This window comes from Oryzias latipes, chromosome 5, assembly GCF_002234675.1.
Source record: "Oryzias latipes chromosome 5, ASM223467v1".
NCBI lineage: Eukaryota > Metazoa > Chordata > Actinopteri > Beloniformes > Adrianichthyidae > Oryzias > Oryzias latipes.
The window spans coordinates 1,513,719-1,527,589 of record NC_019863.2 but is presented as its reverse complement, the minus strand read 5'-3'; the positions used below and the strand labels follow the sequence as shown (position 1 = coordinate 1,527,589).

General features: G+C 43.3%; 1 protein-coding gene across 1 annotated transcript; it reads right to left on the bottom strand.

Moving 5' to 3' along the window:
* Positions 1 to 932: 932 nt before the first annotated feature.
* Positions 933 to 3,422, bottom strand: LOC101174569 (methyltransferase-like protein 7A). Its single transcript, XM_011494581.3, has 2 exons — positions 2,857 to 3,422; positions 933 to 1,261 (listed from the first exon to the last, which is right to left on the bottom strand). Exons 1-2 carry the CDS (start codon positions 3,349 to 3,351, stop codon positions 1,028 to 1,030), a joined length of 729 nt encoding a protein of 242 aa, XP_011492883.1. The 5' UTR covers positions 3,352 to 3,422; the 3' UTR covers positions 933 to 1,027.
* Between the last annotated feature and the right edge of the window lie 10,449 nt (positions 3,423 to 13,871).

Sequence of the window (13,871 nt, the reverse complement as noted above, 5' to 3'; positions counted from 1 at the left end):
TTTCTTTGCGTTTATTTGATTCTATTAAAGACATTTTGATAAGAATGGCGGTACCGCGATTTAGCCGTAGCTTCAGCTCTGTTTTCTGGAAAGTCCTGCCCCTTTAACTGTCTCCACCAATCATTCTTGGAGGCTTAATCACACGTCATCAGTCTGACCAATCAGAAGTGGTTAAAGTCTTCACTTCCTTGTTCCGATTTAGCTCATAAAGTCTCTCAGTTCCAACAAAAATACCAGCTAAAGCTCGTCTTTAGCGGTGTAGCTTTCCACAGAATCCGGTGTCAGACCGTGGAACAAGAGAACAAAACAATGAAGGTCAGAGAAGAGAGTCTGTCTGCGGTCGGCTGATTTTTGCACTACATCTCCCATGATGCATTGGGTTAAAGTGACAGCGTCTCAGCGCACAATGAGTTTCTCCTCTTAATGTCTTGAAACAACAGCGAACACACATCAAACAGTTTTGTAAATCTTCTAGCTTAACTTTAATTACATCTTTTAGGAAAAACAGCTGCAACTTCCAGCTTTTTCTGCCAAAATTATCACAAAAATGCACGTGAGATCGTGGAGGGGCTGTAGATCAATACAGACAATAAGTTTCTCCGTTTTTTAATTTTTGGATGCTGGTGTGCCGTGGGATTTTTGTCGAGGTTAAAGTGTGCCATGGCTCACAAAAGGTTGAAAAACACTGATCTAGACCCACTAGACAGTGCTCTGAACCTTTTTTCTTCAATGATTTGTGATCTTCACTGGTGTCCATGGATTACATGAAATCTTTCCACCTTTATCCACCTTTGTCGTGGTAGGGGGGACACGTCAATGGAAGGGGGGGGTCATCTAAGATAGCATAAGGGTCAAAGCTAAATGAAGTTGATTCAGCATGATATAGGTCCTTTATCTTAAAGTCAAAACTTTGCAAAAAACTTTTGCAGTTCTTTTTTTTTTTGATCTTTCACATCTCTTAGAATGAGAAGACAAAGTTAAATAAACACCTCCACGCAGGCTGCAAAGACAGCTCACAAGACTGAAGTCATTTGACGCCATAGCCAACAATGTGTGGTCTGATGATGAAGGCAAGCGGGGCCTCAATGTGCCTCAGCTTGAGGTCAGAGAATCCCACTTCCTCCAGGTTCTTCCATGACTCCCGCGTGACGGCACATCCATCCCCAAAGTAATACCACAGAGGCTGGATGACGTGCTGGAAGAAGTGCGTCCAGGTGGAGGGATCTGCAACCACGTGCTCCAGGAAGAAGAAGGCCCCCCCCTGTCAGGCAGACACATGGTACAGTCCAAATGAAATCATGAACACTAACGCAAGAATTTCTGTAGTTGAAAAGACTCAAGACGACATTTGATCAGGTTTAAGGAGAAGAACGAAACCTGACAAAGAAAGTCAGCACAAAAGAACGTTTCTACTCCAAACCTGACCTGAATCTGCTGAGTCATCCTACATGTACACCTTTCACTGACACGCCAACAGCTGCAGCCAAATCCTCCTGACCTCTGTGAGCAAAAACTACATTTTAAGAATCCACCTTTTCCTTTGGGAAACTAAAACCTGTAATAACAAATAACATTTATGAGATTGTTTTGGAGAACTCAAATGATTGAAGAAAGCAGATTATTTGACCAGATTTCATTCAGACAAAAAAACTGTTTTTTTTGTTTCACAGTCAAATTTCAGTTTTGTTTTCTAAAAGGAGTTTGGACACGGAAGTTTCAAGAAGAAAAAAACATTTTATTTTCTGTCAACATAGCAAAACGATTCCCCTGGTAATTTCTTCTAATGTAGTGAAGCACAGACTGACTCTGAAATGTCACTTCAGGTTTGTTCCAGTTCCTTTGAACATACAATAAAAGGTGGGATAACCTTAGTTCAATGTTGGGATCAAATGCATTTTTATTTTGTGTGCATTCTTGCCAAGTTGAAGAATTGTTATGTCTTCAGACAACTTATCAACGACAAATCTGGAAGTTATGCCAATAATGTGAAAATCTTTTCCCCCACAGCTGCTGCAGTCTACTCCTTGATCTGGCTCAGACAAGCAAAAGCAAACCTTTCTTTAAGACTTGTGTGTCTGGCTTTTGCGACAGTAGAAGAGGAAGTCTGTCATAACATTATTATTTCTGTGACCCAGATGGTTCTGCTGCTCAACAGGGATAACACACAGTGGGCCAAAAGTCCTCAGGGGTCCATCTGGGGCTTCTTGCAGAGTTTTCTTCATGTTGGATCGACAGGAAACCCATGAACAACAAATACTCTTCTCCTCTAGCATTGTTAAAGGTATTTCCCTGCAGACATCTGGGACCAAGAGCACTTAAGCAGAGGTCTGGGGTTCCACACACTGACAGGAAGCAGTGGTTATTATAAAGCATGCGTCCTGTCCAGCAGCTGAGCAAACAAATACAAGCTGAGAGCATCCGGGGTCAGGAAACCAGGAGCGCACATGAGTCCAGCACAGGTGTGCGAGTGCTGGTTTATGAAAAACTCTGGATGAAAAGTTGTGACGCGATATTGCACACTTAAGATTTTGGGAGGAAAATCCTTTTTTTTTTAAATTAAAGCGTCAGAAAATGTCAGAGAAGCAAGCTCCGTTGGTTGCTGCAGCGGGTCAACCGCGGCTGCAGCAGGTCAAGGTTGTCAAGTTGTTAAGATCTGACATTTAGTTGCATTTCCTTCTTCAGTTCAAATGAAAGTCCGTGTTGAATAATCAACACCACTGATTATTTTGTTTTAAGCAGAAGTGTGGTCCTCATTGAGAACCAGCCCGGAAATCTTGTGTGCACCCCTGACTATGAATAAGTAATCATTTGCTCTCTTTTTTTTGTTGATTCTTTGGTGATCCGCTGGTGACTTACCGGCCGCAGGACTCGGATGGCCTCCCGCAGAGTGGCTGTGACGTCACGGACGGAGCAGAGCACCAGCGTGCAGACCACCGCGTCCACGGACTCGTCCTCAAACGACCCCAGGTCCTCCCCAGAGGCCACCACGAACTGCTCGTAGGTCAGGTGGTCGTTCTTCTCGATGTTGGTCTTCAGGTACTTCTGGAAGTGGGGGTTTGGATCCGTGCACAGCACTCTGGAACCGGCTGGATAGAACTCAAAGTTTGCTCCAGTCCCGCAGCCCACCTCCAGGATAGTGAGCGGTCCGCGGGACGGAGCGAACTCCGACAGGCTGCGGAACAGCTCCTTCTTCTGGTCGTGCATTTTCTTGTTGTACTTTCCTGTCATTAGGTTGCAGCAGAAAGGAAAGATGCGTTTGTATCCTTCATACAAACCCACTGCTTTAATTAAATGAAGAGGGCAGCATAATATATTGACCACTGAGGCCCAAAATGTGATAAAAACACTCATTCTGGACGGAGGAAAGGTGCGCGCGCCACTAACCAACGAAAGAAAAAAAAATCCCCCTGCGCATGCGCATCAACAAACTAACCCGCTACCGCCCCTAGGAGGTGAGCTGTGGAATTACTATATGATATAAAACTTTAAACCATAAAAAACAACACATTAAAGCTTCTCATGTTCTCCATTACAATTAAAATGCTGTCTAATTCACCTTTTTCATTATTAATGAATTTCTGCCGTTAAACTCTAAATTCAAATATAATTCTTTTGTTTCCAGCCTCTGGAGTTCATTCCAACTACGTAAATGTCTTCAGCTCAGAGCCTAACAAAAGGGTATAGACTTATTTCATGCACATTTTTCTTTGACACAAATAATTTTTATGTTTACTTTTTTATAGCATTCCTAATATCTCTCTTATTTAAAAGTGTTATACTTTTCTTGTTTGGGAATATTTAATTTACCTGTTTTGTTTTAAAGTTATGGAATGCATACCATAAATTCTCTGCATGCAAATGTCACAAAAATCTTATATCTTGGCAGGTATCTGCAGGAAATGCGGCAGTAAAAACGATCAGAATGTCAATCTGCATAGACAATTTTGTATGGATCTTGATCTAAATCTGATTGTGAGTAAACTGCTATGAAAACTGAATACATTTGATTATACTGTTTATGGAAAGTGGACAAGCAAGAATGGTACTAAAACACTTCTTTCTTGAATACCACCAACCTTTTTTTTAGCCAGAGATCTTTTATGTGTCCTAACCTTTTTTTTCACTTGAAATGGCAAATATACCTTTGTATTAATTGTATTACTACAGTAAAAATCACAACAATGTTTGAGAAGGTAAAGTTTTTGCGTCACTTCCAGTATTAAGGGTATTCCCTTTACGTTTGGCAGCTGCTCGCTTTTGTTCATTTTAACTCCGTCTGCTGCTGTCGTGTTTTGCTCTTTCCGGCCAGCTGCGTCATTTGTAACGTTGCTTTTTGTGATTTGGCATTTGGTAATTTTCACCCGGATTTGCTGTTGTGTTTCAGTATTTGTTCATTTGTACCGGGTTTTGCAGTTGTGTCTTAAATGTAAACGTGTCTTACACCACTTGGCCACCTTACATTATAGAGGACATATAAAAAAGGATTTAAGATTAAAACTGCGTTTCTGAGTATTTCTTTTTTTAAATTACGATGATTCAGGAGGAGATTAAAAACCTGTATGTTGAAAAAGCTCCCAGCTCCCAGTTGTGAAACTGGCATGGGTCTCACTGGCATCCTCCGTCAGACAAACAGATCCATGTACAAAATCCATGGAGTTGGGAGGGGCTGTAAGCTAGTGGGTGAGAGTCTATACAAAGGCTTACTTACACGCCATCAGTCCCACCCACAACTTTCTAATGACTTTCTGCCAGAAAATGTGACACAGGTTTTTTGACTTTGGCTAAAAACTTCATTAGAAGACAGCTATACATGTATAGGTGGATACATGCTCCTGTGTTTCAGACTCTGGATAAGAAGAGACTTTACTCTGTTCTTTAGAACAAATCCAATAACTAAATTAAACAAATAACTTCTGATAATCACATTATTAAATTCATTTTTTAGGAAATGTTTTACTTTTGTGCTGTTCTATACTAAACTAAACATCAAAGTGTAGCACTGAGTTGAATAAAGATGTAAACTTTGCCGCCTCCTGCTGGTTGAGGTGGTGAATTCCAGTTCTGCAGCTGAGAGGGGCCCATCAGACTGCCAAACGCTACTTTTCTTCTTATGTGGATTCTGTTAATTCATTTTAACACGTTCCTCTTGCTCCTTGTCATTTCTTTTTACAATTGTCTTAAGATTTCCCCCTTTCTCTTTTCTGTTTAATGTCAGCATTCTTTTCTTCCAAGTTTCTGTTCGATGCCCACTGCGTGTAAAGAGACACATTTTAATGATTCATTTGATGAGGTTTGTCACATGATGGCTGTTAACAGTCTTGACCCCCCCCCCCCCCCCCAGCTCCATTCAATGAACTGATGAAAATTATTTCTGCAATGGTTCCCTATTTGATTCATAACAACTCTGTTATGCAGCGGTTATGTTATGCTCTGTTATCCCCCCCCCCCCCCCCAAGATTGCAGTTGTTGTTCTTTAAACAGTGTTTATTTTTACTCAATGAGGGGGCACAGTTATATGATTGACACATGATGACCGCTGTGAATTCTGGCTTTAGCTTGTTTCATCCTTGTTAGCTTTAGCATCTATGCTATATTTTGGTTTGTCTCTACTGCTGTTGGGCTGTAAACTGTTCTAACACGCTCTCTGGGAGTTCTCTGTTATCTTTTCTACCGGTAACTTACATGTAAAACTGTTATGTCTTGCTGCTGCTGCTCACCTGGCAGGTGTAGCCAATGATCTCGATAAGCACCTGCCACCAGTTTAAATCAGGGCAGGCCTCATCAAAGGCAGGCCTGCAGAGAGAGCGGAGCTGGGGGGTATTCCAGAAAGCATGTTTAAACTACCCTGACTTTAACCCTGAACTCTGTCCTGAATAGAATAGAATAGAATGGCTTTATTGTCATTGTGCATAGGACAATGAGATTTAAGCATCACCATCAGTGCAAGAACAGTAAGGAAGGGAAAGTAGTAAAAAAAACATCGTAATATACTAAAATCAAACAAGAAAACAAACAGTATATACAAGTGTGCAAAAATAAACTGTAAACTGTAATGAAGAGTGCCGAGATAATTGTGCAAAATTACTTATGAAAACTGTGCGTAGACATGTCAAAGTGCAAGAGGTGGCAATGAGGTAGATAGTTGACACTGTGGACAGAAGTGAACAGGAATATGGTTTTTTATCTGTGCATCTGGGAATTGAGGATTGTTATTGCCTTTGGAAAGAAGCTGTTTTTTAGTCTGTTCGTGTTGCTTTTGATGCCTCTGTAGCGCATCAAAAGGGCATCAAGAGGGCATCAGGCTGAACAGGTCTGAGCCGGGGTGTGAACTGTCCTTTATGATGTTTTGGGCCCTGGTGAGACAGCGCGCGGAGTAGATGTCCGTCAGGGTGGTGAGAGGGCGCCCAATGATTTTCTGAGCCGTCTCTACGACTCTTTGCAGTCTCTTCTTATCCGCGGCTGTGCAGCTGCCGAACCAAACAGTTGTGCAGTAAGTGAGCAGGCTCTGGATGGATGATGGTAAAAGGTCAGCAGCAGGTTGGTTTTAATTTTGTTCTTCCTGAGGACCCTCAGGAAGTGCAGACGCTGCTGAGCCTTCTTGATGATGGCGGTGGTGTTGGCTGTCCAGGAAAGGTCTGCAGAAATGATGATGCCGAGGAACTTGAAAGTGTGGACCCTCTCCACATGCTCCCCATTAATAAGGAGGGGGGCTGGGTCCGCGCCATGTTTCCTGAAGTCGACTATGATCTCCCTGGTTTTGTTGGTGTTCAGGGTGAGGTTGTTCTCTGAGGACCAGGTTGTCAACTTCAGGACTTCCTCTCTGTAGGCAGACTCATCCTCCCTGGGAATGAGTCCAACCACCGTGGTGTCGTCGGCAAACTTGATGATGCAGTTGTTGTTGTGGGCTGGACTGCAGTCGTAAGTGTGGAGGCAGTACAGCAGGGGGCTTAGCACACAGCCCTGTGGGGCCCCAATGTTCAGTGTGCGGGTGGAGGAGTGGTGGGGGCCAAGTCTCACAGTTTGTGTTCGGTTTGTGAGAAAGTTGTTAATCCAGTTGCATGTGAGGGGTGGGAGGCCGAGAGTGAGCAGTTTATTGCAGGGTTAAAAGGTTAAACCCCTTTTTGTTGTATTATTTTTTATTTATTTGTTACATTTACTGTGTGTGAGGAGGGAGAGTGGAAGAATGTGAGAGGGGAGGGGGTAGAAGGGAGTAAAGGGAAGAGAAGTGAGAAAGTGGGGAATATACAAGTAATGATTTCAATAAGTTATTATTTGTAGCTGTAACAATTATACCAGATCTGCTGGAAAGACAAATATTACATCAAAGGTGAAATTCTGACACGAAGATGAGCGGAAGACATCTGTCCATCAATATACTTTGGGTTAGGAGGAGGGATGAAGCAGACAGGGAGCATTGTGCACGTGCACGTGGGGGTGGAGATACACACATGCTGCCGAAGTGAACCATGTGTTCATAAGGGGGACCAGATCCTCGCCAGCCCGACCAGCCAGACCAGCCAGACTAGGAGGGAAAGAGAGACCCCCAGGCCAGGAGCCCCCCCGGCATCTGGACCCAGGCAGCCCGGGAGGGGGGGAGGAGGGGATCGCCCACCCACCCAGCCAGGCGCAGAGAAGGCCCCCCTTCGGGGGCCCCCCCGGCGCCCAAAGGCATAGGCGAACCCGGCGTCCAAGCCCCCAGGCCACAGGACAGAAGCGCTTAGCCGTACCAGGCGGCAGCCATGGGGGCCACCGGGCGCCGGACACCGAGACAAGGGCCAAGGACGACGCCAGGGCCCCGAGTACCCATGGGCCGCCAACCACCCAACCGGAGCCCCATAACCCTGCCCTCTACAACCCTCCTCTCCCGCCATATTATCTGACCCCTCCTCCCAAACCCCCCCAATGCCCTACCCACTCTGTGACGGGGAGGGAGAGCCCCAGAGGATCCACGCGTGCCACCCATGCACACATACTTACAATCTTCTGGTTGCCCCCTACCCCCGTCGCCACGCAGTAACCCCCTCCGGCCGACTGACCCCCTAGCAACGCACGCCCGACCACCACCGCAGCCGACAGGATACTTACAAGCCCGGCCGCCCTGAGGGGACCAGGCGGGAGAAGACCGGCCGCCCCTCCCCGACGCCACCCAGTCTCCAGTGTGGGGGGCCCCACCGCTGCCAAGTCGCAGAGCCCCCCCACTCCGGGGTCCCTCTGTGTGTGTGCTGCTGACATGCAGTGTGTGTGTCTAAAGTGGAAGTTAAAATTGTGGGGGGGACCAGTGAAAGATGAGCACGGATGTTTCACCGTGCCCCCCTCCACCAGACCCTCCCCACAAGGCCCTAGATCAGTGTTTTTCAACCTTTTTTGAGCCACGGCACACTTTAACCTTGACAAAAATCCCGCGGCACACAAGCATCCCAAAAAAATAAATAAAAAAGCAGAAACTCATAGTCTGTTTTGATCTACAGCCCCCCCGCAATCTGACGCGCATTTTTGTGATAATTGTGGCAGAAAAAGCAGGAAGTTGCAGATGTTTTTTCTAAAAGATGTAATAAAAGTTTAGTTACATACAAACTGTATGTTCGTTGTGGTTTCAAGACGTGTAATAAGGACGACTCATTGTACCCTGAGGCACTGTCCCTTTAAGCCAATGCATCATGGGAGATGTAGTGTGAATAATGCAATAAAACGGCAGAAAGACTGGCGTCTCTGAGCTTCATTGTTTTGTTCACTTGTTCCACGGTCTGATACCGGATTCTGTGGAAAGCTACACCGCTAAAGACGAGCTTTAGCTGGTATTTTTGTTGGAACTGAGAGACTTTATGAGCTAAATTGGAACAAGGAAGTGAAGACTTTAAACACTTCTGATTGGTCAGACGTATGACATGTGATTAAGCCTTCAAGAATGATTGGTGGAGTCATGGAGACAGTAAAAGCTGCGGGACTTTTCAGAAAACAGTTATAGTTGCAGCTAAATCGTGTTACCGTCATTCTTATCAAAATGTATTTTATAGAATCAAATAAACACAAAGAAAAAAGTATTTTATGATCTTTCATAATTCCTAACTCAGTGTTTTATCAGGGCCTGTTTGGATGAACAAAGAGCTGATTTCCTGGAGATAGGAAATGTTTTTAGATAAGTTAATGAGGGCAACTTCCCACGGCACACTTGACCATCTGCACACTGGCTGAAAAACACTGCCCTAGATAAATTGGGGTGTCTGATATGCAAGTAAAAGCGGGATGGAGGGCGGGCGCTGACGCGACCCCAGTGAGCCCCACCAGCATGTCCCACCCATCAAGTTCCCGGAGCCCTATGTGCCTGTGTGCAACATTTATTCGGGTGGGAGCGGGAAGGAGCAGGCGGATGGGCGCAACCGGGGGAAGAAATTAAGTTGAATAAATTTACCTCAACTACTTACAATTGAAGTAATTCATTTAACCCCTGGGCTATCTTAGATGACCCCCCCCCCCCCCTTCCATTGACGTGTTCTCCCTACCATGACAAAGGTGGATAAAGGTGGAAAGATTTCATGTAATCCATGGACACCAGTGAAGATCACAAATCATTGAAGAAAAAAGGTTCAGAGCACTGTCTAGTGGGTCTAGATGACCCAACTCCCAATGTTAAAGTGCTTAGGATAGAATAAGGGTTATGTTTGATAAGTATATATATATATATACTTATCATTTTTACTTATTTTCATTGTGACGCATATACATATGCATCACAATGAAAATAGAAATGACATTAGAAACTCGAGCGTTTACTTTGTCTGTTCTTCTACAACAATCAGAAACTCTTTCTTTTGGTGATGCAGCCGTGTTACTTTTTTGATGGACGTATAATCTTCATACGCCGTCTTTAATCTCAGACTCCATCACACTGAAGTACAGAGCTCTCTTTTTTTGTTTTCTTTATGTACCTGCCGTGCACGTGCATTAACCCAGGGTTACCAAGTCGAGTGTAATTACGCAAACTCATATCCGGTCCTTTGGAACCGACATACCTAGAGTAAGCAAGTTCAGGCGGATTTCAGCCAGAGTTCAGGCTTAAAGTCAGGGTAGTTTAAACATGCTTCCTGGAATACCCCCCTGAACTGTGGTTTTACCAAACAATGCATTTGGCGCTTCATAAGTCATTAACAACATGATCTGCGCTAGTTTACACAAGCCCTGAAACATTGTCCCGAACCACTCTGCGTCACATAATACTTTATATTATGATTTTTAATATTAAAAACTTTTACATTCTATAAGTGTTTTCATTTATTTGCTTTTATCAAGGTAACATATTAGGACAGGATTCAGAAATGCTACAGTGACACCAGAATATCTTCATGTAAAGTGACTGAGGATACACAGGAGATCCACATTTATAAAATAAAACTATGAAGACATAGAGTAAACTCTCAGGCTTCTCTAACTGAAACATTTTATTTAATTCAAACATTTAATTTGTCACAAAGTTGTACTTGTTTAGTTTTTTGTATTTTTTAATTTTACAGATTTGTTTTGTCTGTCTCTAGGTCTGCATCCTGTTGTGGTGAGTGGACTTATAAACCAAGACAATCCAACATTTCAAACAAACTTCCATATTTCTGATGCTCGACAGATGCAGATAATCCAAACTGTATTTGGATATATTGGAGTTATAAGTTAGAAGGGGCTTTTTGTAAAAAAACGTGATAAGGGAAAACATGTTTTTATTGTTATCTAATGTCACTAGCACTGTTGTACTTTAAAAGCTATACATATAGAATGTAAAACACCAAGTACTTACCGATAAAGGTTCATGATGTAAAAATTAGTCCCCCATTGAGTTGCCTTGTTGGAGTCTTTAGCTAAAGCGGTTAGCGTTAGCATGGCGGATCAGCATGAAGCGTTGGCGTGGACAAAAACAAAAGGGAAAAAGAAAATTCATTCGGCCCTGCCACTTCTTTCCATATTTGGAATGACCGGCTTAGGCAGAGTTGACTCTATCCAACATGGCTGCAAAGAGCTGCATGAGCTGAAAATTTAGGCTTCAAGTAGGGGATTATGGAAGTCACTGAGTGAAGTCAGAGATGCTCTGTCCAGTAATAAATGTGTCTATGGGTCCAACCTGAACCTGCTATATTTCTAAAAAAGAAACCTGATTTGAAATGTGAATTTGTATTTTGGCAAACTCATTTGGAGTATACACTCACTGGCCACTTTATTAGGTACACCTCTCCAACAGCCCGTTAACGCAACCTTCTAATCAGCCAAACACATTGCAGCAACTTAATACATTTAGACATGTAGACAAGACGATCTGCTGTAGTTCAGACTGAGAATCAAAACCGGGAAGAAAATTGACTGAAGTGACTTTGAACGTGACATGGTTGTTGGTGCCAGACAGGCTGGTCTCAGGTTTTCAGAAACTGCTCATTTACTGGGATTTTCACCCACAACCATCTCCAGGCTTTACAGAGAATGGTCTGAAAAAGAGAGGCAGTTCTGTGTGGGGAAATGCCTTGTTGATGCTAGAGGTCAGAGGAGAAGGACCAGACTGGTTCCATCTGAAAGAAAGACAACAGGAACTCAAAGAACCACTGGTTACAACCGAGGTCTGCAGAAGAGCATCTCTGAACACTCAACACATCCGACCTGGAGGCAGATGGGCTACAGCAGCAGAAGACCACAGTCCCACTCCTGTCAGCTAAGAACAGGAAACAGTCTCCATTTCTGCTGCCACATTCGGATGGCAGGGACACAATTTGGCATCAACAACATGAGAGCATGGATCCATCTGCCTTTGTATCAATGGTTCTGGCTGGTGGTGGTGGTGTCATGGTGTGGGGGATATCTCTTTGGAACACTTTGGGCCCAATGTCATAAGGCTGGATCATCTCAGACTGGTTTCTTGAACATGACAATGAGTTCACTTGGACCCCAATGGCCTCCACAGTCACCAGATCTCCACCCAATAGAGCACCTTTGGGATAAGGTGGAACAGGAGATTGGCATCATGGATGTGCAGCTGATAAATCTGCATGCTGATGTTGTCATGACAATGTGGACCAAACCCTCTGAGGAATGTTTCTGGGTACCTTGTTAAATCCATGCCACCAAGGAAAAAGTTAGTTCTGAAGGCAAAAGTGAGTCCAACCCGGTACTAGGAAGGCAAATAGATGAGTTTGGATTTGTAATATATTTGTAAAAAAAAAAAAAAAAAAACTCATCACACATTACTGCTGCAAGGATGTGGAAGGAAGTCCAAAACCCATGAAAGTTCATTAAAAATCAACTCAGAGCTGGACTGTTGGGGCAGTAGTAAGCATCTCTTTATTTCCCACAATCCTTTTGTTTACAGTCTCTCCCACTAGCTTACAGCCCCTCACAACTACAACCAACAAAAATGGTGCGTAATATTGGAGCTATCCAGCCATACAGTTTAGATCCAGATTCCAGCTCAGACGAGGAAAAAATAATAATACATGGATCTGCAGGTGCATGCATCAAAATGAAGCGGAGCAGGGAGACTTTGGACCCTCCAACTGCGGATGCTGCATCACAAACCAGAGCTTTTTCCTCTGCTCCTGGTCCATCACGATTTGAATAAAGAAATTCTCAGAAATACCGTCTTAATCTTAAATTATTTTATGTTTATCCTTTATCGTGGAAAAAATGCTACAAGAACATGTTAAAAAAACACCAAAAAACACAATTTTCATTGGAGTGGGTCTTTAAGTGTCTAATTTAACTCTTCTGATTTTGTTGTGTGAATAACAATGCAGGATAGTATTTTTTTCCCGATAGACAATATGGATTTTGATGATCAGAAAAACAACAATTTAGACACTCAACTCATTTTGGTGGGCTGCACAGTGGTGTGCCTCACATCAAGAAGCAGCAGGTTCAAATGCAGCGGGTGCCTCTGTGTGTCGTGTTTGCATGTACTCCACGTGCATGCTTGGGTTTTCTGACCCTTTGGCTTCACAGTCTAAAAACATGCTTCATAGGTGGATTGATTGATCTAAATTGTGCATGTGAGTTTGTCTAAGTTTGCTTGAGCCTGTGACCGGCCGGCGACCTGTCCAGGGTGTGCCCCGCCTTTGCCCAACAGTAGCCAGGTTGGCCCTCCGACCTCAAAAAGGAATTTACACATTAAGAAAACGGGTGGATGGAAAATACTTGGGTAACTTCTTCAACCCAATTTTTGGGTCATTCTTGCTGGTATTTATTGTATTTTGGGTTACTTTTAGGAGAAATACTAAATATGTTAGGTCATAGTGGTTTCATTTTGATCCAATTTAGGTTTTTTTCCCAGAGTTAAAATAAACTAATGAAATGTAACTAGTTGGGTTAAAAACAACCTAAGTGAGGTTATTTTTAACTCCTGCGTTTTTAGTGTGTTAAAAAAGAACAAGAAAACATACATGCATTTAATTCATTTTTTGCAAGAAGTTATGGACAAAACACACACGGAAACTTTATTTTCTTACTTTTATAACAAAAGAGCACTTTCAGAGACTTTGAATAGCCTATAGTGCAAAAAGGTTTTTCAGGATGACTTAAAAGAATATAGAATTGCAATGGTTGACAAAGTATATTTTTTATTTTGTATATCATAAAAACTTTAAAGCATTAGAGAGTAAAATATTATGTATAAACGAGAAGCTGGACGGTAAACCACAGCAAATACTGTTGGTTTTCACAAGTTTCTATGAGTTAACATGGCCTGCGCGTTTCCAGAATGAAACGTTAGGCTCCAGTTGCAGTTCCAGCAGCAGCGGAGACCACACCATCATGAAAGGTGAACGGCGCCGTTTCTGCTTACGCTGCTGCGGTCTCTGTCCGCGCTGGAGACTGGAGGCATTTACAGACACTCCCTAACAATTTGCTGA